Source organism: Polistes canadensis, unplaced genomic scaffold (genome assembly GCF_001313835.1).
Source record: "Polistes canadensis isolate GaletaPanama2010 unplaced genomic scaffold, ASM131383v1 scaffold_291, whole genome shotgun sequence".
Lineage (NCBI taxonomy): Eukaryota > Metazoa > Arthropoda > Insecta > Hymenoptera > Vespidae > Polistes > Polistes canadensis.
The window spans coordinates 171,984-193,054 of NW_014569838.1; the positions used below are offsets into that span (position 1 = coordinate 171,984).

The 21,071-nt window shown below is 30.2% G+C and overlaps 6 protein-coding genes across 7 annotated transcripts in view; 2 read left to right on the top strand and 4 right to left on the bottom strand.

Moving 5' to 3' along the window:
- Positions 1-7,655, bottom strand: part of LOC106791196 — a 14,494-nt gene extending 6,839 nt beyond the window's left edge. Inside the window, exons 1-2 of the mRNA XM_014756678.1 lie at positions 7,557-7,655; positions 6,455-6,703 (exon numbers count right to left, since the gene is read on the bottom strand). Of these exons, the coding sequence (XP_014612164.1) occupies positions 6,455-6,611 (157 nt within the window). The 5' untranslated portion in view covers positions 6,612-6,703; positions 7,557-7,655. The remainder of the gene's footprint in view (positions 1-6,454; positions 6,704-7,556) is intronic.
- A 973-nt stretch (positions 7,656-8,628) lies between these two features.
- On the bottom strand, positions 8,629-11,112 carry LOC106791204 (multivesicular body subunit 12A). 2 transcript variants are annotated; one of them, XM_014756688.1, is made up of 8 exons: positions 10,913-11,112; positions 10,285-10,419; positions 9,995-10,193; positions 9,737-9,881; positions 9,558-9,641; positions 9,137-9,485; positions 8,845-8,895; positions 8,629-8,763 (listed from the first exon to the last, which is right to left on the bottom strand). In XM_014756688.1, exons 2-8 carry the CDS (start codon positions 10,408-10,410, stop codon positions 8,728-8,730), a joined length of 990 nt encoding a protein of 329 aa, XP_014612174.1. In that variant the 5' UTR covers positions 10,411-10,419; positions 10,913-11,112; the 3' UTR covers positions 8,629-8,727. The 2 variants fall into 2 exon arrangements, with proteins under 2 accessions (XP_014612174.1, XP_014612173.1); XM_014756687.1 differs by lacking the exon at positions 10,913-11,112 and adding an exon at positions 10,574-10,630.
- Positions 11,113-11,854: 742 nt separating this feature from the next.
- Positions 11,855-13,056, bottom strand: LOC106791182 (40S ribosomal protein S16). The gene is made up of 5 exons (XM_014756652.1): positions 12,954-13,056; positions 12,811-12,855; positions 12,582-12,713; positions 12,178-12,292; positions 11,855-12,079 (listed from the first exon to the last, which is right to left on the bottom strand). Exons 1-5 carry the CDS (start codon positions 12,960-12,962, stop codon positions 11,934-11,936), a joined length of 447 nt encoding a protein of 148 aa, XP_014612138.1. The 5' UTR covers positions 12,963-13,056; the 3' UTR covers positions 11,855-11,933.
- A 402-nt stretch (positions 13,057-13,458) lies between these two features.
- Positions 13,459-16,584, top strand: LOC106791199 (vacuolar fusion protein MON1 homolog A). The gene is made up of 7 exons (XM_014756683.1): positions 13,459-13,902; positions 13,997-14,319; positions 14,867-15,110; positions 15,361-15,645; positions 15,734-15,924; positions 16,120-16,222; positions 16,298-16,584. The coding sequence occupies exons 1-7, from the start codon at positions 13,627-13,629 to the stop codon at positions 16,436-16,438; spliced, it is 1,563 nt and encodes a 520-aa protein (XP_014612169.1). The 5' UTR covers positions 13,459-13,626; the 3' UTR covers positions 16,439-16,584.
- Positions 16,585-17,471: 887 nt separating this feature from the next.
- LOC106791200 (pre-mRNA-splicing factor 38A) lies at positions 17,472-18,706 on the bottom strand. Its single transcript, XM_014756684.1, has 3 exons — positions 18,499-18,706; positions 18,020-18,387; positions 17,472-17,951 (listed from the first exon to the last, which is right to left on the bottom strand). The coding sequence occupies exons 1-3, from the start codon at positions 18,660-18,662 to the stop codon at positions 17,560-17,562; spliced, it is 924 nt and encodes a 307-aa protein (XP_014612170.1). The 5' UTR covers positions 18,663-18,706; the 3' UTR covers positions 17,472-17,559.
- A 400-nt stretch (positions 18,707-19,106) lies between these two features.
- LOC106791183 (lipoma HMGIC fusion partner-like protein 4) lies at positions 19,107-21,028 on the top strand (the record flags this gene model as incomplete). Its single annotated transcript, XM_014756653.1, is given in 2 exon segments — positions 19,107-20,054; positions 20,834-21,028. Coding segments are annotated over 2 exon segments (409 nt in total), but the record flags the coding sequence as incomplete, so codon positions are not given.
- Between the last annotated feature and the right edge of the window lie 43 nt (positions 21,029-21,071).

A 21,071-nucleotide genomic window follows, 5' to 3' on the forward strand; every position in this document is an offset into this window, starting at 1 on the left:
TTTTTCATTTGTCGAATAAATTCTTTATAATAAAAGTAGTGAAATATTTATATCAATTTTTCATCGATTGTAAATTTTTATCCAATTTTTCGATTGGTCCACATTATTATTATTAATTTCTTTTAAGATACAAATCCCGAGACCTATAGAAAAAGGACACTACTACAAAAATCAATGATATTGTTTTAGTAAATTTATTTTTTTTTTTGTTACCAAATTGTTCAAATTGGTTCGATGAATTTCTTTTAAAATACAAACCCCACGACCAATCGGGGGAAAAAAAAAGAAGAAGAAGAAGAAGACAAATAAAAATTGATATATATTATTTTAAATGAATGTATTTTTTACTCAAATTTTTAATTGGTCTATTAATAATATTTCCAAAACACATAATCAAACCGATCGGAGATAATAAGTGAAAAATAAAGTAAGAGGTTCAACATTAATTATCGACATTTAGAAAATATTCAAAGATTAACGACGTATTCGAATGTAAATGAATGAATGAATGAAAATACCGATTAATTAGATAATTATATACTTAGTTAAGATATTGTGAATTATATTAATAAAACACTGAAAAAATAAGATTTCTAGGCCACAGTTTCTTTTAATGCGTATTATTAAATATTTAATTATACAACGATGAAACTATTTCATGATTTACTTTCTTAAATAATGCACAGTTTTTTTTTTTTACTACTAATTGTAAGTGCCATATATATTCAACCATGCATACACAATGTTACTGCTGCACTCGTGATCACCTGCGTCAAGATAAGACAAATACTCGTATTTGCGTGAAAAAGACATTTGTTCACGTGATAATAACTTATTTTTTTGTATTTCGTTAGAAAAAAAGAGATCAGATGAAACATTAGTCAAATCCCAAACTCACAATCAAGGTATTATCCTACTTCTTTTCAATTATATTTCTAAATTCGATTTTAAAAAGATTATTATCATCGTAAAAAAAATAAAATTAAATATAAGGGAGTTAGATTAAGGGGTTACATGGGTTTGGGACTTTCAACAAAATTTTTTTTTTTTTTTTTTCAATTCTACAACTCATCTGGAATATTGTATTGAATTTTGAAGTAGATAGGAGTAGTAGTTTAAAAGATAGAGCCTTGAGAAGCACTCAAATCTTTAAACGCGTTTTTCTCAAAACGCTTTTTCTAAAGTCGGTTGATCAAGATTTCTCGAAAACTATTTAACCGATTTTCATGAAATTTGCTACAAGTCTTCGTGATACTATTGACAAGGACTTGGACGAAGGATTTTCCTTTTTTTCATAAAATCGAATTTGAAGAAACCAAAATGTGGTGGCAAATTCTAGCGAAATTTGAATGTTCTTGCTTAAAAACGTTGCCAAAAATTCAAATTTTAATTTTTTTCTTCTTTCCTTCGTCCAGTTTCTAGTTTTAATTATTCACTAAAAGACCCTATTTTTTTCAACAGAAAAATCCCCACCGTTTATAAGTTCTGCTGTCAACGGGAAAACACTTTTTTTTCGGTGGGGTCACCGGAAATGACGTCGCAATGGCTGAGTTGAAAATATTTTGTAACCAAAAATTCAGAAAATGTTCATTAAATATGTATCTTAAATACTATCAAAAGTTTGAATAAGAATTCCATTTTTGATATAGAACAACAAAATTGTTAAAAATATGTTATTTTTTCCTGGTGTAACCCATGTAACCCCTCCCTTAACGGGTTTGGAAAAATGTATTGTTTGAAAATCAACATGGATGATTTTGATCAAAACCCAACACAACAAACCTCATCTAACCAACACAGTTATTTAGCTTTAGCTATTTCTCTACTCTCTCTCTCTCTCTCTCTCTCTCTCTCTCTCTCTCTCTCGAGGCGGTCTTTTTAAACGAAACCAGTTTAAACTGGTCTCTCCTTTCAAAAAGAATCGAATCGAGTTTGCGATGTTAATCGATTGAAGAAAGAAACGATCTTTGAAAGAATCGAAATGATAAAAATCTTTCAATAAGTAACAGGACTTCCCTTTCTCTCTTTTATTCTTTCTATACATATATATATATATATATCTTTCTCTCTCTCTCTTTCTTTCTTGTTCCGTGTTATCATTTTTAGGTTAGGTACGTACTTCCCTATACTTAACCTACGTAAAATACACCTACGTATCTATCAGAGTATAAATGAACGCATACATTATATCCTACAGGTTTTAATTCACACGTATCTGTATTTATATATATATATATATATATAATATTAAAGATAAATGTGTTAAGGTAAAAAAGATATGTGATATCTGTTGGGATATCTTTTTAACGATAAAGTTGAGTCTTTAATCAGCTTGGAAAAACCATAGAAAAAACAAACATTCGTTAATGTTATTTTAATTCGTATCGAATCGTTAGAAATAATAATCGTTAATATTTAAACAACATAAATGTGTGTTCAATCTTGTATTTCAAGGGGGACAAGATTAAAAGAAGAGAATTCCAAGTGGAAAGAAGGGATGATGGTGTTTTTTTGTTGTTGCCAATCTCAACCCCTTCCTTTTCTTTCCTTTCCTTTCTTTCTTTCTTCCTATGAACGATCCTTGCCAAGCAACATTCCAAGGCTCGGGCAAGAACCTTTACAATCGGCTTTTCTCCAAGGCTATTTTCTTTCTTCATTTTTTCATTTTTTTTATATTACTTTTGGTCCCCTTTCTTTTTCACAAGTTATACTTCTCCTTTTTTCTTCTTTTTTTTTATTATTATTATTATTTACTCGTTATAAAGAGAAACGGGGGGAGAAAAAGTATTTTTCCATCGTTAAATTTTAAATGTTAAAATTTCCATCGTAGACAAATAAAGGAAAAAAAATAAAATAAAAGGAAATGAAATATCTCTAACACATAAGTTTAACAATAAGTACAAAGTCAAACTTATTTCGTTCGATTGTTATTAAAAAAAAAAAAAAAAAAACGAGATGTCCATTTTCTTTTCTTTTCTTTTCTTCTTTTATTTTCTCAACGAATTTTCCTCGAACTATAATAATTTATGATAATTTAACGCGCACATCCTATGGACGCGTGTATATACTCTCTCGTAAAAAAATTAAATAATATTGTACAAAGTACAAAAAATTTTTACGACACGATTAACATTAATGAGTAATAAAAATGTATAAAAAAGAAAAATAGGAAAAAATAGTAGGAAAATTATTCTTCTAATATGCTTGAAATAATTAGACAATTGATTAACGTATTATACACGTACATACATACATACATACATATAAATATAAACGATTTCAAGAACAATTTTATCTATTTTAATAATCTCTTCCCTATATAGATTATGATCTAATTGATCCAGTCATTAGAGACCCCCCACCCCACCCCACCCCTTCCCAAATCGATATTTTATCCTCGTAGATTTCACAAAAATGGAAGTTTTCGAGATAAGAAGGAAGGCCATGTTAATTGTTTAATATGAAGACAAACTAAAAATTAACGCGAACGACGAAATAAAAATACGCGCAAAAAAATGATTATTTCCATGGATTGGATAGATAGATATATATATATATACATATATAATCATATAAGAAACATCCTTCGAGCAAAGTCATGTGTGTATGATGTGTGGATGTTGTGTTACATCAGAATATTTTTGTCGCGCAGTTAGCAAAGTCGTCGTACGATCAGCCAACAGAGAGCCAATAAGCCGAGACCTTGAGAACGAACCTTTTTCCTCTTCTCGCAACCGAGGCAACTTGATTAAAGTTTATTGGACTAATGAGGACCGATAACAGAACTCGGCTGAGTATAAACTAAAGTGGGAAAAAAGATAGACTGAAACATACGGACGGATAGACAGACAGACAGACAGACAGAGATGAAGATAGAGACACATTATTATCACGTGACTTCCCTAGTGTCATTGGACTTTTCTCATTTGTTTACAAATATCACCAATGATTTGCATCCACGAATGACAAATGAGCGAATTATATTTTAAATCAAAATCTCTCTCTCTCTCTCTCTCTCTCAACCAATCAAATCACACGGTAATAGAAAGGATTCGATTATCGATCGTTAACGTTCCTAACCTATAATTATTCTCATTTAGATACTGGAGTTTGACCTTTAAAAAGATTCTTTAAACTAACTCGTAACAACGAGTGGAAGAACTTTGACCAATGAAAAGAGAAGAGACTATACATTCTTTTTCTCTCTCGTCTGATTGAAAATTTATTAATAATTTTATCAAAGTCCACCGACTACGATCCCTTTAAACGATAAATGCTTCTATTTTTTTTCCTCTCTCTCTCTCTCTCTCTCTCTCTGTTCTTTACCGCCTACTTTAATTATCTATCGTAAAAGGTAAAAAATTCGAATAAGGAAACCGATAGGTTAAAGTTCATATTAAATAATATTTTTTCTTTCTTTCTTTTTTTTTCCTTAATAACTCGTGGGTTTTTCTTTTTTTCCTAAACGATATCGGTGAGCGTGATAATTAAATAATTTTGTTGTTTAATTCGATACCAAATGGTCTTTATAAAGATTCACACATGTGTTTGTGAATTGAAGAACGATAATTATGAACGAAATCGATCATGTGTGAAGAGGTCAAAGAGCTTGCACGTGTCGACCGTATGATCGCATGTTTCAAAGCTCGTAAAGTTCCATTCAGGTTGTGACCCCTGATGACGAGAAGGTTAGGCTATCGTTCATTTCCTTCGTTTAAGGAAATTGCCTGTTCCCCTTTTTATGTGTGCACGTACGTCTCTAGAATATTGCAATGTAGTAGACTTGTAGACGACGACGACGACAACGACGAGGACAATGACGACAACGACAACGACGATCAGATCGAAATAGAACTTGGGTTTCCTTGGATGACCGCTAAACGAATTGTCTTATGTTAAATTTAAAATTAGCTTACAAATCAAAATAAATGACAAAGAAATACATATTTCTTTTTTTCTCTCTCTCTCTCTCGCTCTTTTTCTTTCTTTCTTTTTTTCTCCGTCGGTAATGCAGTTATCATATGTAAACTTAACGCGTTACTTTTGAATTATTCGATGACAAGATAAAAGATTGATATATTACTGCCAAATGCACCTTAATATACGTTTAATCTTGAAGAAAACAGAAGAGGAAAATGGGAGGCTCGTCCAAATGATTAAATTAATTATTTTCCCGATTGGAGGAAAAAAATAATTAAAAAGAAAGAAAGAAAAAAAAAAGAATAAAATGATGTTATTGTCTCGTGAATCTTTATTATAAAATAAATGACATAAGCCATAGAACAAGTTAAAAGATCATAATACTTTAGCAATGCACGTATGTGGGGGGTCCTCGATAAACTTTCCGACCTGTATCAACGGAAAATTACGTTTATTCTCTTTTGGTTTCTTATCTCTTACCGATGATGACATCAAATGAATGATGAAAAATATTCCATATCTTATAAAATACTTTCTTTTTTCTTTTTTATCCAAACTAATAACTCAATTATTATATTTTTTTTTCTATGAGAATATAGTTCAAAGATATCGTCATCTATATTTCAATACTTCAAATTACGTTATTAATAGAAATTGTAGGGTTAATAAACTTTTGAATGATCGATCGAACGATGCACGTAATACCATCTAGCGTCGAGTATTGAAACTATATCGTCGATAAAGAAGATATCCAATATTATCAATTACCCGTCGATAAATATATAACATAAGTTATACAATTTCAATCTAAATAATCGTTGATCCAACGTAACGAGATATGAAAGTCCCTCGATAAAATATCAGTTAACAAATCGGCAATTCGATAGGTCTGATGAGTTGTCTTTCATCTAAAAATATATCATTAAGAAAATTATAGACTGTAATACGTATTTACATGTTATTCGAGTCAGCTCATATCTCGCCTTTATTCTCTTATTAGTATCGAGTTCTTACTTAGAAAAATGCTGACGAAAGGATTTTCTTCTTTTTTTTTAAATATTTAACACTTTATGGTGATCTCACGCGTAAAGTCTTCTTAACCGATTAACGTCGTTCCTGTCTATTTTTTTCTTATCCCTTAAAGAGTGAATTTTTACGAGATTTTGTATTATCAGATCAATACTCAACGTCCCCTAAAATACGCTTTTTACGCTAAACCGAGAATACTGTGAGTATATTCTAATCCCCATTGACCCACGGGGAAAATATTATTTAAAAAAAAAAAAAGAAAAGAAGAAGAAGAATAAAAATATCGATCGGTAAGGTAGAATTCCACGTTACCACGGAGAAAGAAAAATAGGAAGTAAACAAAATTGATATATTATTTTATGAAGAAAATGTAACGCACAATGTGATCGACAAGGTTGAATCGTGTTCGGGATGTTAAGAAATTTCAAGGAAACCATTTAGAAAGTTTCGACGCAGTAATATATATTCATAAATGATAAACGTAAAGGGAATGTATTGTACTCACGTTTGTCGACTCCGAAGGTAATGTCGGTAAAGTGCACGTTACGAAGGACGGTCTGTGCTACGACAATATGATGGGCAGCAACCTTTGGAGCAAAGTCCGGGTCGTCGGCATCGAAGGACACGTTCTCTTCGAATTCAGTCATCGTTCCTTCAGTCATCCTTCTTATTCTTCTTCTTCTTCGATCTATCGATCTTTCCTAACGACGACGACGACGAAGACGATGCTCCTTCTCCTTCCTCGAGTCGTGTCCTAAATATAAGATAGAAAGAGCAAAACAATTTGTATACTTTTCCTTGACCTTCAATTTAACGAGTTTAGCGATCTCTTTGTCGAGGCGATAAGATTTTTCTTTCTTTTTTTTTATGCATCCATCCTCCTCCTTACCTCCCCCACCCAGCCCCTCCTCAACTGCCACTCACCTATTTCCACCTGAACGTTTGCATTTTATTTTATTTTATTTTTACTTTTCGCATGACAAAATCGTATTCATTTATATGCAAATCATATGTATGTATGCATGCTTTCATTGAGACACCTGCCTTCTTTTTTCTTTTCTTTTTTTTTCTTTATATTCTTTATATTTACACACGTTTAATATTATAATGACACGAGGTCGCGCTCTGCTTAACGACGCGGAAGTTGCTATTTTATTATTCAAGACCAATCATACTCTCTCTTTTCATGAGAATTCTTCCTTATTACTTAACTTACAGATTTATCGTATCGCCTTGAATTTCTTTGCCACAAAAATCGTTCATTAATTATAGGTTTCAAATACTTTGTATAAATAATCATACAAAAAAAAAAATAAAAACACATTTAAAAAGAATTATCCACGTGATCGGAATCGTGCGCGTAATTCTTCTTCTTTTCTTTTTTTTTTTTTCTATATATTTTAAATGTTACCGTTGCAAAAGAAAACAAAAAAAAAAAACAAAAAGAGTATGATAATAAATAAATTCGCTTAATTACACATATATATATCAATAGAAATATTTATTGATTTATTTTAATTATTATGAAATAAATTCGTTCGATTTAAAATTAAAATTTGATATTGAAAAAAAAAAAAAGGATTTTTAAATAATAACGAAATAATTACTTATCATTCGTAGAAAGACATCGACTTCTTCGGAAGAGATACCGCACCTCTCGACGAACTGCGTAGTTATGGCGGTTCGGCGCCAATTCTCGAATATCCGAATACAATTTCTGCGCATGCGCGTTAATTTTGCTCTCTTTTTTTTTTTTTGTTTTTTTTTTAATTTAACACATTATTACCGTGAAATTGTTTTTTACACGCGCATACAAAATACATCTATTTCCTATTGTCATGGATGATTACTTGCAAAAAGTTGTGGAATAATATATTCATTCCTATAGATTTTGTATAATACAAATAATTCATCGGTTTCTATCTATAGTGTATATATTTTCTTGTCGATGTCGATGAAAAAATATTATCTGCAGGATGATGGAATTATATATCTTCGATCTTGTTTTTTGAATATTGAACCCTGAATAAAAAGAATTAAATTGTAATTAATTATAATTATTATCTTATGTTTCATTGATTCGACAGCTAGATAAATATCACGAATTTGTGATAACATTATATAATACATGATTATTAATTTAATTTTGGCTGGTAATTGCATAACCAGTCGAATATATTATTTAATTATATATATATATATATATATTTGTCTCTCGTTCTCTTTAAAGATTTTCTTATCGTCAGGAACACGCGTCGCTGAGAAGCTATAACTATAACGTTGTCTGTAAAATTAAAAATGGCTTTATTGAATTTGTTCACATTTGATTATGACATAGGAATATACCGAATACAACGTTAAATATTCTATAATAATACTTCTTTAAACAATTAAAACGTATGATACAATTATATATTTATATATATATATATGTATATATATATATATCTATATATATCCATATATATACATACTTTCTAATATCTATAAAAATACAACGCAATTCTATAAAAATACAACACTAATTGTCACTGGTATCAAAATCTAAATATGGGTCATTGGAAGAAGAAGATGGATGTATTTGAGAGAAATGTATGTTAATTCATACATCTTACCATAGAGAATGCATAAACTGATATTCCTTGGTTGGAAATTAATATAAATCACTCATTCAGGCACTCTATTACACTCGGCTAGTACTATATAGTCAGTACGGATGAATAGACAACAAAAAAATGTATGACTTTATCATACAAATAATTTGGCACATTGGTATTTTCAAGTTTCTCTTTCTGCACGAAAATCGTAGCAAAACTGAAATCAATTATTTCAATTATTAACTTTATTTTTAAACCAAATTTGTTTAATACAGAAATAATATATTTACATATATACCTCTTTGTCCAAATCTTTTTGCGTCCACATTTTGATTGTAGGAAATTTATACTAAAAAGATAAGATACAATTTAATCGATTAGATATAACTTTTGAAAAATAAAAATATTAACGTGTTAATCACCAAGCCTCTTTAGTTGAGCTTTCTGATTAGGTCACGACCATCTGTTAGAAAAATATAATAGTAGAAAAATATATATAATAATGTCGTGAAAAAATATAATAATCGACGTGACCTAGACCGAAAGTCATAGCATGGCGTTTAACATATTAAAAATAATTTGATACTTACTATGGCAGAATCAGAATGAATGTTAAGACGAGGATTGAGAACGAATGGGACTCCATCTAAATCAGAAGAACCTGGCAGTGTACCATAAATTGGAGTGGAACCGATGACTGAAGTGGTGGGAGGTTGAGGAGCTGGTCTCGTAGGCCTCAATCTCGCACTAGGACTTAAAACTTCGTAATCCCTATCATTGGATTCGTCTGTATCCTTTCCAACGAGAGCTGCTCCAATTTGAGAATAAATACCATTATTTGGTTTGGGAGAAAACTTGGGTTTGGGTGGCCTCTCAGGTGGTGCTCGATGAGGCGTTCCATTGGAAGGATTTGGAGAAGCATTTTGCATTAATAGTTTACTGAAATAAAGATATCAAAAATTAATATAAATATTAAACTGTTTAATATTTATTAAACTTATTTTCACTTACTCTATGTTAATATACGATTGAGAATTTGGTTGTCCGTTCGTTATATCCACAGTTTTGTAACAAACGCATACTCCATTTATAACGCTGTTTTATTAAAAGATAGTAATGTTAATAATCTTATAATAAAACGACGCGTGTGCAAGGACTTGGATAAATAACAAAATGTATAAATAACATACCCGGCTGCAGCAAAACCGTTGGGTGCCATTTTAGACGCTTTATGTACAATTCTACTACATATAATTATATCCGTCACAGCTTTAGAACACAAATCCTTGTTTTTAATTTTATAACACAATTGTTTCTTCCTCCATGCCTTCTGCACTGCAAAATTTAGTATTACATTATATTATCACTCTTTGTTTTCTTTTTCTTTTTTGTTTTTTTTATAAATACATACAATGTTTCATTTCAACGTATTAGAAAAATATGCTCACTGGAATCTACGGTATGGGAGATAATACTGTATCCTTCTGGCGGCATTTCTCGTTCATTGATAATTGTGATATCTTCCACTATGCAATGAGGTAAACCTTCCGTCTTGGAAAAACATATATATCTACCTTTCTTTTTGATAAACAATCCGGTCTCTCTCCATAAATCTGCATCGGTGTCTTGATCGTATGTTCTAGAAACCTTTGCAAACAACACACAACGTAGAAATAAAATATAATATTAATTATAAAAATAATATTAAATTTAAAAGATATTTAATTTGTTAACTTACTACTGTAAAATTTGGTGGACATTTGTCTATGTCCTCAATAATATTAATGGCAGTGATGGGTCTATCGTCTGGCAGAACGGTAGATAATTGATGTACCAACATTTTACTACCGCTTTTCTTTGACATCGCTGTAATCTACAAAATGAATATTATTAATTACAATTTACGAATAAGTAAATTATTATCTTAAGTAAACGAGTATAAACAATTTTAACTGATTTTAAATGATACAAAGCTTGGAGTTAAAGAAGACAATAGAATTGTAACTTATGAATGAAATTTTACATACTTTGAGATGGTAAAGATACATTCTAAATAACTTGACCTTTCATCCGTTTCTACGATCGATAAAAAAACAACACGCAATACTTTAAATATTATCTTTAGATAATTCAACGATGCATTACACATTTAGAACTTTAATTTAAAATAAAATATAAAAAAAATAAATAAAAATGTGTAAGATAAAAGTTGTATTTATCTTTTGTTATGACGTTCCTCTGTAACAGCGACTTGACTTCTTCCTATTCGAACTATTTCAACATTTATATACAATGCTATAAAGCTCGAATATCTATAAATAAATTTACGCAATAGACTTTTATTTATTCTTTATTTTTTAACTTACCTTATTTAAAAAGATTAGAGCATTGAAAAATTTACAATGGCCGCATAGTCGGTCAGTTTTCTTTTCTACCAGCTCTTAATTAACCGATCAATTAGCTCCAATGAGAGCGACACGTCAGTTTTCTTTCCAACAACTCCAAGCCCCCTAACTCCGTCTCTCACGACAGTGCCACTACTTCGTTTCGTATCTTTTTCTATGCGATTCTACCAAGATTCAAACTCTTGTTGAAGAATAAGTATCTTTAGTACAGGTTTCCTTCTGTTAGGCATCGCTGAGATCGTTTATTAATCATTGTTACCGACCGAGCCATATGTCAAATTCATACTACCTACAATTTTTATCAAATATTTATTTATTATGTATAATTTGTTTTTGTACATACACTTATTTTTCTTTACAATTTTCACATACACATTTTACATTAGAAAATTAAAATATTATACATAGAAGAAAATTAATTGTAATATATATGCCAAATACTTTTCCGACATATTTATATTTAGTACGGCTTTGTTTCTGTTAGGGTTCGCTAGCGTCGCGGTTATCGACCGAGTTATGTTTCTATTTAATGCTATCTACAATTCGTATAAAATAGTATTTATGTGTAACTTTATTAAAAAAAGACAACGATGCTTTAAATTTTTAATAAACTATATAAAATGTGAAAATTAAAACTAGTTGTAGCATACATGCCATAACATTCCTAAGATATCGTAAACATTTGACATTATTTTAACTTTTTTTTTGTAAAAGATTTTAACTTGTTTAGAATTGATAAAATCAATGCCACACAGTTAATTTTTAATTACTATTTATAAAAAGTCTTTATAAAAAAGAATAATCTTTAATTGTTTTTTTTTTTTAACCATGCTACAACTAATTGTTATTTTTGTTTGGTCCAAGTTTAGTAAAAGTATGAAAAAATAAAAGAATTACATGTCCATTTATAATTACATTTGTGTGTGGAGATTTTCGTTTTTTTTATTCGATGGTATATATATTATATAATATGATAAACATATTAACGGTACGATTTTTGGTACCGTGCTCTTGCTCCGGGACCACCAAACTTTTTTGGTTCGCACCTCCTTGGATCTGCGACCAGGAGAGTACGATCATATTGAATCAGGATATCTTTTATATCCTTTTTACTTGCTTCATCAACATCTACAAATGCAATACAATATTTTAACATATTATTGTAATAGAATGAATAAAAATAAACTATATTTAAATAATAAGCGCATATACTAAATGTTACTTACATTTTTGATAATAAGCTACAAGAGCTTTAGAAATAGCTTGACGTATGGCATAAATTTGTGCTACGTGACCACCTCCGTTTACTCTAACTCTGATGTCAACGCCAGCAAATTTCTCCTACGATATGTGTTAAAAATATTTGTTAATACAATAATATAAACAATTCACATAGAACGTTTATTCAATAATAATCTCAGGATTCTTGAACTATATATCATGGTTGTTCATATTCGGAATAATTGAACATCATTGAACAAAGTTAACACATTTAGAAAAATTCTAATCTATAATTAACTTTAATTTATAGTTAGTCCATCACATAACATATAATATTAGTATATTATTAATACGAATATAAATATAATAATAAAAACTTATATACTTTATTTTATTGTTTCTTTTTTACCTTTCCAAGGAGGAGAATGGGTTCTTGCAATTTATATTGTAAGACACGGGGTTCAACCAATTCCAATGGTCTTCCATTGACACGAAGAATTCCGCGACCACGTTTACAATATGCAACCGCAGTTGCACTTTTCTATTAATATAAAAAATATTTATTTATAAATAATAATTAATAACACAGGGAGGAGTGTATCATGGCGGGTTAACTTGTATTAAATCATGGCGCTCACCTTACGGCCGAAAACTTGGACGGAATGAATTGGTTCCTTTTGTTTCTATACACACAAAAAAAAAGAAAAAGGTACACGTTATATGACTTTCATTGAAAAATAAATAAATATTAAATAAATATATCCTAAAATAACGTATTCACCTTCTGCATCTTGTTAGACACGTGCACTATCTTGCAAAAGAACTACTAGAAAGGAAGTAAATTCACTGTATAGCAATGGAACGCGGTTCGAGTTACTACCTTAATCAAATATACAATTATATACAAAATGAAAAATCAAACACTTCCGGTCTGGGAAAATTCAAACGATATTATTTCATTTTTGTCCATAATTTATCTAACAATTAATATAACGTAATATAATACTTAATATATAACAAATATTAAATGAATATCATTTAATTAATTCATAATTGAACAATTGACAATTGAGTATATTATTTTTAACTCGTAGAGTTTTGAAAAAGAAAAAAAAAAAGATATGTCCGAGTAATCAATTAGTATGTGAGTGTTTTAAAAAAATGAAATTTACTATTTTAGGTTTTGGTTTTTTAACGTATGATTTATACAAGTACTGGCAAACCTAACAAAAAAAAAATATAATTGTATGCATCATGCTGCTGCCTCTGTTGAAAGAAAGTGGAAATAATAAATTAATTCAGGGAGGTAAAAGAGAACATGATGGCGGCCACAGTTGTACATAATACTAGTTAAATTCATTTAAACGGGGCTGTCATTAAATGTTCGTCGAAAATTTAAATCTATTAATAGTGGGAAGCCTGTGGTTACTTAGAGGACCATTAGTCCGTGAACAATGGCCACAAAAGAGTCTGGTGTTACCATCGACGATGGTATAGCAGAACCTGGCATAGAACCGGGTGCGTCTGCTGAAACAATGCTCGTTACAACAGATAGCTTTGAGGAATACGAGCAAGAAATGAGTAGCAGTATTGACGACAGACAAATGAAGGAAAGTACGATGAGTACTATATCCGAAATTCAGGATGATGTACAAGACATTCCAATAACACCAACAGATAAGAGTCCTCACGAGTTAAAAAAAGATGAATCTTTAGATGAATCTGATGTGGTCAGTTGTATAGCACAATTAATTAAGATTTAAATATTATATTTTCCTACTTTCTTTCTTTATTAATTTTTAATAATAATACGCATTCCCTCAGGATGACATCGCTCATCGTTTAGGTCAAAGTAGTTTAGAGGCGGATCCATTGCGTTGTAAAATCTGGTTAGCCCAAAGGAAGCATGTATTTATATTGAGTCAAGCAGGAAAGCCAATATATTCTCGATACAGTTCGGAGGATAAATTAGTTACTCTAATGGGAGTTATGCAAGCTTTAGTATCCTTCGTTCAAGCTGGCAGCGATATGATTAGATCTGTACATGCAGGAGACACTAATTTTGTCTTCTTTGTTAAAGGACCATTAATATTAGTCGCTGTTTCCAAAACATTGGAGAGCGTGCCTCAACTTACTTTGCAACTGACGTATGTCATTTTATTTGTTTTATCAGGGCAATATCAGAACGGGAAGTCTCAGATAATTTGAACATTTTATACAGTTGTAAGGGGTTCGTTTAAAATAATATATTGTACCCCAGGAGTAAAGCCCAAAACGCAACCTTTTTCAAAATATCAAAGATGAAGCCTTATCAACACATTCTTATATGCCAGTTTGTTTTTTCTTTAATTTAAATCTTATTTTTCTGTATTTTTTATTCTAGAAATAAGAATAAGATGAATAAAACATAGTGTACAAAAGTGAAAATAAGAGAATTATAGAAATAAAATTTAAATTATAAAGAACAATACTGGTATATAAGAATGTTAGGAAAACTTCTTTCTTCGATATCTTGGAAACGATTGAATATTTGCACTTATTCCTAAGTTACTGTGTATTGTCTTAATAAACCCCTACAACTGTATAAAGTTTTAAAAATATCTGAGGTATATGGATCTAATGTTGTCCTTGTTAGTTACTACATACTTTTGTTATATACAATCTTATTTTCTTGTTTATTTTGTATTTTTCTAGATATGTATATAATCAGATAGTTTCTGTTTTAACTCAATCTCAATTAACACGAGTATACGATCTTCGAAGGAACTTTGATTTGCGAAGGTTGTTGAGCGGCAGCGAAAGACTGATAGATCATTTATTAAATTTTATGGATAGAGAACCTGCTTTTTTTCTTGGAGCTATTAAATGTTTGCCTTTACTTCCCTCGATGAGGGCTTCTATAACACAAACTATTATACAAACTTGTGGAAAAATAAAGGTACAATTATTATTATTTTATATAAATTATTTTAACCATTAGAACTGTGTGTGTTTTAAGCAATCTTTAAAAATATTGTCTCGACAAATAGCAAGCTGCATGAATATGTATTAATTATACATCACGTTCATCAATATCATAACACTCTTCTATAAGAAATCTAAAAAATGCTGCTTGAGACTCAAACGATTAAATATATATTGTTTTAATAACTTAAATATATGATCTAACTATAAATTACATTTTTCAGAATTTGGTCTTTGCGATACTTTTGGCTAAAAATCAATTGGTTACATTAGTCAGAATGAATAAGTTCTTTTTACATCCGGTGGATTTGCATTTAATACAAAACTTGGTCGATAGTTCGGAATCCCTTAAGACTTTTGAAATATGGACACCTATATGTTTGCCAAAATTTGATGCCAATGGTTATATGCACGGTCATGTTTCGTATCTGGCTGAAGATTGTCAAGCATGTCTGTTATTACTTACTGTCGATAGACACGTATTCTTTGTACTTTCGGAAGCTAAACAAGTAAGAATGGAGTGTTTTAATATTATAATTCTGTTTGAAAGTAATAATTATATATATATATATTTTTATAATAAAAAATTTTCATTAGAAAATAGTGGAGAAGCTGAGAAGAACAAATTGTTTGGAAGCGATAAATGAATCTATGAATAAAGTACCTATTACGACTGCGGATATTGGCCTACCTGAAATGCGACATGTTCTATACAAATGTAAAAGCACGGCACAATTTTGGAGTCCTGGTCTTCAACCTCCTTATACCACTGATGAAGAAATAGAACGGTAAAATAAATCAAAGCTGTTAATACGTTAAATATCAAACCAATAATCCCTACGGATCAGCTTTTGACTTTCCGTTCAGGCTGACAGATCATTTTGACTTAAATGGAAAGCTCAATAACTAAAGCTTAACATGTTACCTAAACATACAGAATTAATAGAATTTTTATTAAAATTGATATATAATTGATATTTTAGATTACTTGGACAGTATCAATGTTTGCATCACAGATTACATTCTCCTAGTCGACCACTTAAATTAATCTTTCAACAATTAGATAAAGAAACAATGTTAGCTTGGGTAAGTAGTATTAAAATTACATATAGAAGAAGAATTTATAAATATTAATTAATCAAAATGAAACTAAATTCACAGGTAACATCGGGTTTCGAAATTTACGTAACGTTTGAGCCTCTGGTTACAAAGCCCGACGCAATCGATGCAGTGAGTAAACTATTGAAATGGATTAAAAAAGAAGAAGAAAGATTATTTATATTAAATTCACCTACTTTCTAATGAACTTATAACATTAGCATGAAATCCTAGTCTAAATTTAATCGAAATTACGTCATTTTTATTCAGCGTATATAATTTTTCGTGATCGTAATTCTAATTAAACGTATTTTATCATCAAATTTAGAACAAAATTTTTATTAATTTAATTAAAAAATGAAAAGAACAAAAATATTATGATTCCTCTAAAGTATATAATATAACGACAATCTGCAATTTTAAAGCAGTAGTTTTGGTCGTGCTTTTAAAACTGAGCTCACCACCAAAACCACGTTTTGTTAAAAGTACCTGGAGATGCGCTGATACTTTGTCGAAGAAGTTGTATTATTTACAATTGTCTTTAAGTATGTGTGTATATATATATATATTATATACATATACATATACATATACATTTATACATATATACATATGTCGTGATATATATTTTAATTGTTATAATATAAAATTCGAACTATGACTATTGAGAAATATATGAATTTCTATGCAAAAAAATGTATATATATATTCGATGATGAATAATTATAACAGAGATTGTATTTCTAATTAGGTTAAGCAATTATTTTAATATCCATGTGTATATACATGTATATGTCAAAATGTACTTGTAAAAGAAAAAAGAAGAAAAAAAAAGAAACAGAAAGAAAAAAAGAAAAAAATGCAACATTGCATTTTCGATATGGAACTCGTATTGACATTTTTATACGAACGTTAACGAAGTGGTGGTGTCGTGTTGATACTTTACAAATACGAATACGTCTGTGTTTTAAAAATGCAATATGAAAATTCTTTTCTCTTATTTTTTTTTTCTTTCTTTCTTCTCGAATATGATTTGTACATAATTATTATACAAAGAAGTTACACCGTATACTTGGAAAGGGTGATCATTTTATCTGGATGAAATATGCGATGTAAAATTAAGCTACCGTGTAGCATTTCTATGAAAAAACTTTAATATCATTAAAAATTGATGTTTTTAATTATTGTTATATCAGGCAAAATTAAGAATATAGTAAAAATATAATAACGGCTGTAAAAAGATGATTGATTTTATTTATACGTATCTTAAAAATAATATTAATGTAAATTCTTTCACACGCAGTCTTTCACACACACACATAATTTCAATGCCTAGTTCTATCACGGTCTCTTCTTCTATCCCTTTCCCTTTCCCTTTCTCTTTCCCTATCTCTATCCCTATCTCTGTCGTCTCGCCTATGTCTATCCTTGTCCCTGTCTTTATCTTTGTGCGAAGAGGAATGAGTCTTTGGTGATTTACTTCGTTTACGTTCTCTCCTATCTCTGTCCCTATCTCTGCTCCGTGATCTTTGCTTTTCTCTATCAGATTTTTTGTCAGAACGAGAATGCCTCTTGTCTCTGTCTCTGTGACGCTCTCGATCTCTCTCATGATCTTCCGTTCTCTTGCGATTTTCTTCTTTGACAGGAGGTATGTCTTCATCCTCCGATGTCTCTAATCCTTCATCCATGTCATCTTCCAAAGCGGATACTTTTGCTTCTGCGAAATGAAATGTACAATGATCAAATATCTGTAATACTTTATGACTATGGATATAATAAACATACCTAATTCATTATTTTCTTCCAAAACATGTCGCTTTTGAATCCTTGGCAAAATAACATCGCACGATCTCTCTTCACGTAGAAGCTCGTCAATGAATTCGTCCATGTGAATCAGCTCATAAAAACCTTGCTTATTTTGTTTCCTTAATTTTCTATTATCGTTGAACAAAGGTTCCAAATATTTGTAACAATCTAATGACGAACCTGTCAGTCGCATGTAAAGTGCACCTAATGCTCTAACATATTTAAATTCCTCGTTCTTTATAAATTCCACTATGATATCTTTTTCTGGCTGTATTTGCAACATTTTTAATATTAAACATAGAAATGGCGTTGGTTTGACGTTTCCACCGTAAACTCCGCCTATGAATCTAAATAACAAAAAAGAAAAATACGAATTATCAATTAATCAATTAAAATGTACATATAGATATTTGAAAGTTGGGGGGGGGAGGAATGAGAGGTTAAGTTGTTTTACTCACTTTAATTCCATAGCTTTGTCGACAAGTAATTCTGCAGTTAAAGCGAAACATTCTTCCTTCCAATATTTCGAATCGTAAACTCGAGATCTTATTATTTTTTCAACTAAATATTGCGGATTAGTGCCGCGAATTGATTTCGCGTCTTTTACCGTGCGGTTCGCCATATTTGATAATTGAGCTATTCGCCACTGGCGGCGTTACCTTCGTTTGTCTAGCAAACATTTCGTCAATGAAATTAACCTATTAGTCTATGCGATAATTAATCAATGGTTTATTCTTCGATTAATCGATGAAAAGGAGATCGAGTCCAATGACTCGTAAAATCATTGACGAATCATTTTTACGTAGATACATATTTAAAACAATGTATACAAATGATTATAGAGAGATTAAGAAATCCGATTAATTCGTAAAAAATTCGCGTGAAAATAAAATAAAGGAATCCCGTATATCTTTGGGATAAGATTTTGAAAAGAAAGTTAAGAAAAAAATGTCTCGAAGAGAAAATCTAAGAATATATGACTCAACGACTAATAATAATAATAATAATAATAATACGTAGAGTCATATTGAAAACAAGTCAAAGGATAAAAATATTCATTGCGTATTTTCGCCCACGTGTACTTTTTCCTTTCCCCTCTGCGGGGGAAACTTTTTTGACAAAGAGATATTTACTTTTAAAAAGCGTGTTCGTTTCTATTAACGGAACGAATTCGAGTATATTTTCTTCATCTTCTTTGTTTAAGCACAGCTAAGAGAGCTATTGGTGATGCAACAACTTTAGTAGCAACGAAGTCGTCAAGTAACCAGTCGCCATCTTAAATTTTAAGATACAAGGAGAGTGTCTTTCTTCTTACGTTCCTGCTAGACTTTCAGTTAGTCGTCGTCGTCGTCGTTGAGAAAGAGGAGGATTATTGTGTTGAGTGAGGAGGAGTGTAGGAGGTGCGGCTTTTATGAGAGAGAGTGTAAGAAGAGAACTATGCAAGAAAGTAGAATACTGTGATCCTTGTAATTTGAAGTTGTGAAGTTTACTTATATTTTTTTTTTCTCTGTGATTCAAAAATAAAAAGGACATTTATATATATAAAAAAAAAAAAAAAAACAAGTTTCTTGTGCAACAATCGTCGTTGAACTCACCGGATTCCTTCAAATGGTCACAACAACAAAAATAATTTGAGTTTTCTTCAGTGACGTTTATCAAGAAAGAAGTGATAACATATATATATATATTTATTTATATATATATATATGTATATATATATATATATCTATACGTACATATATATGATGAATTGAAATAGATTTTGACGTATGTTTTCGAAGAAACCCACGAATCATCGAAATGGGCTCCAAAATAGAGTACGTCGAGTCTTCTCATATGTATGCTACGAATTACATACGTAATTCTAAAGCGATTGGCGTATTATGGGGTATCTTCACCATATGCTACGCCATAATCGGTGTTGTTGCATTTGTAACACCGGAATGGCTCGGTGATTTAGAACACGAAAATCCTGGAAGATTTGGTCTTTGGACGAGATGTAGCTATGGAAACGGTAAGGATTAATAAATATTTAAATTTATTTTATATAAATAATTTTTTTTTTATAATTATATATAGTTTGTATTAATATGAAAAAAAATTAATCGATGGTTCTCCAAACGTCATTGACTCGACTATATTATAGATACGTGGAATATTAATTTTTTTTTTTTTTTTATTTGTAATTAATACGCAAATGCATTGGTAATGCAATTGTTAATTCTTCTAGATATGAACATTTCAATAAATAACGATGAATTTATTAAATAAAGGATTTTTATTAAATTTCGAATAATGTTTCTATCTATGCAAAAATTAATCAACGATTCTTCGAGTCATTGACTCAACTGCATCGTAGATGCATGTGGGTGGGGGGGAGAAAGAAAATTATTTTTTAATCAAATAGACACACACACAAATCCATTGACAATGTAATTTATGAATATTTCAGTTTTAGAAACGTTATAACAAAAATCATTGAATTCATAAAACGAGTGATATTTTCTAGAATTTTGAGAACAAAAAAATATTTGCATCTACGGGAAAATGAATCAACGCGATTTTTCAAATCATTGACTCAACTGCATCGTAGATGCATGTGTGGGTGGGTCGGGGGTGAGAAAATTATTTTCTGTGGGAAGGGGGGGGGGACTAACGTCATTGATGAATTTTTAGACTCACGATGTAAAAAAAGAAAGTAACGTTTATTCGTTAAATAAATAAAATAAAATAAATAATGTTAAAAATATATTCTTATTTTTTAATTTTCTTTACAAATGATTATTTTTCTAGGTGAATTAGGAGAGGAATGCATTGGAAGATTAGACGATCTTTCTACCATAGCGAACGTCCCGTTTAAAGCTAGCACTATATTAGTTGGAATAGCAGTTATCGTAGCATTGTTCTCGATTTGTGCTATGTTACTTTTCTTTTTTTGCCAGAGCACGACAGTTTTTTATCTATGCGGTTGGATGCAAGTTATTTCAGGTAATATAAATAAAAGAATTACAAAATAATACACTTTTTATTG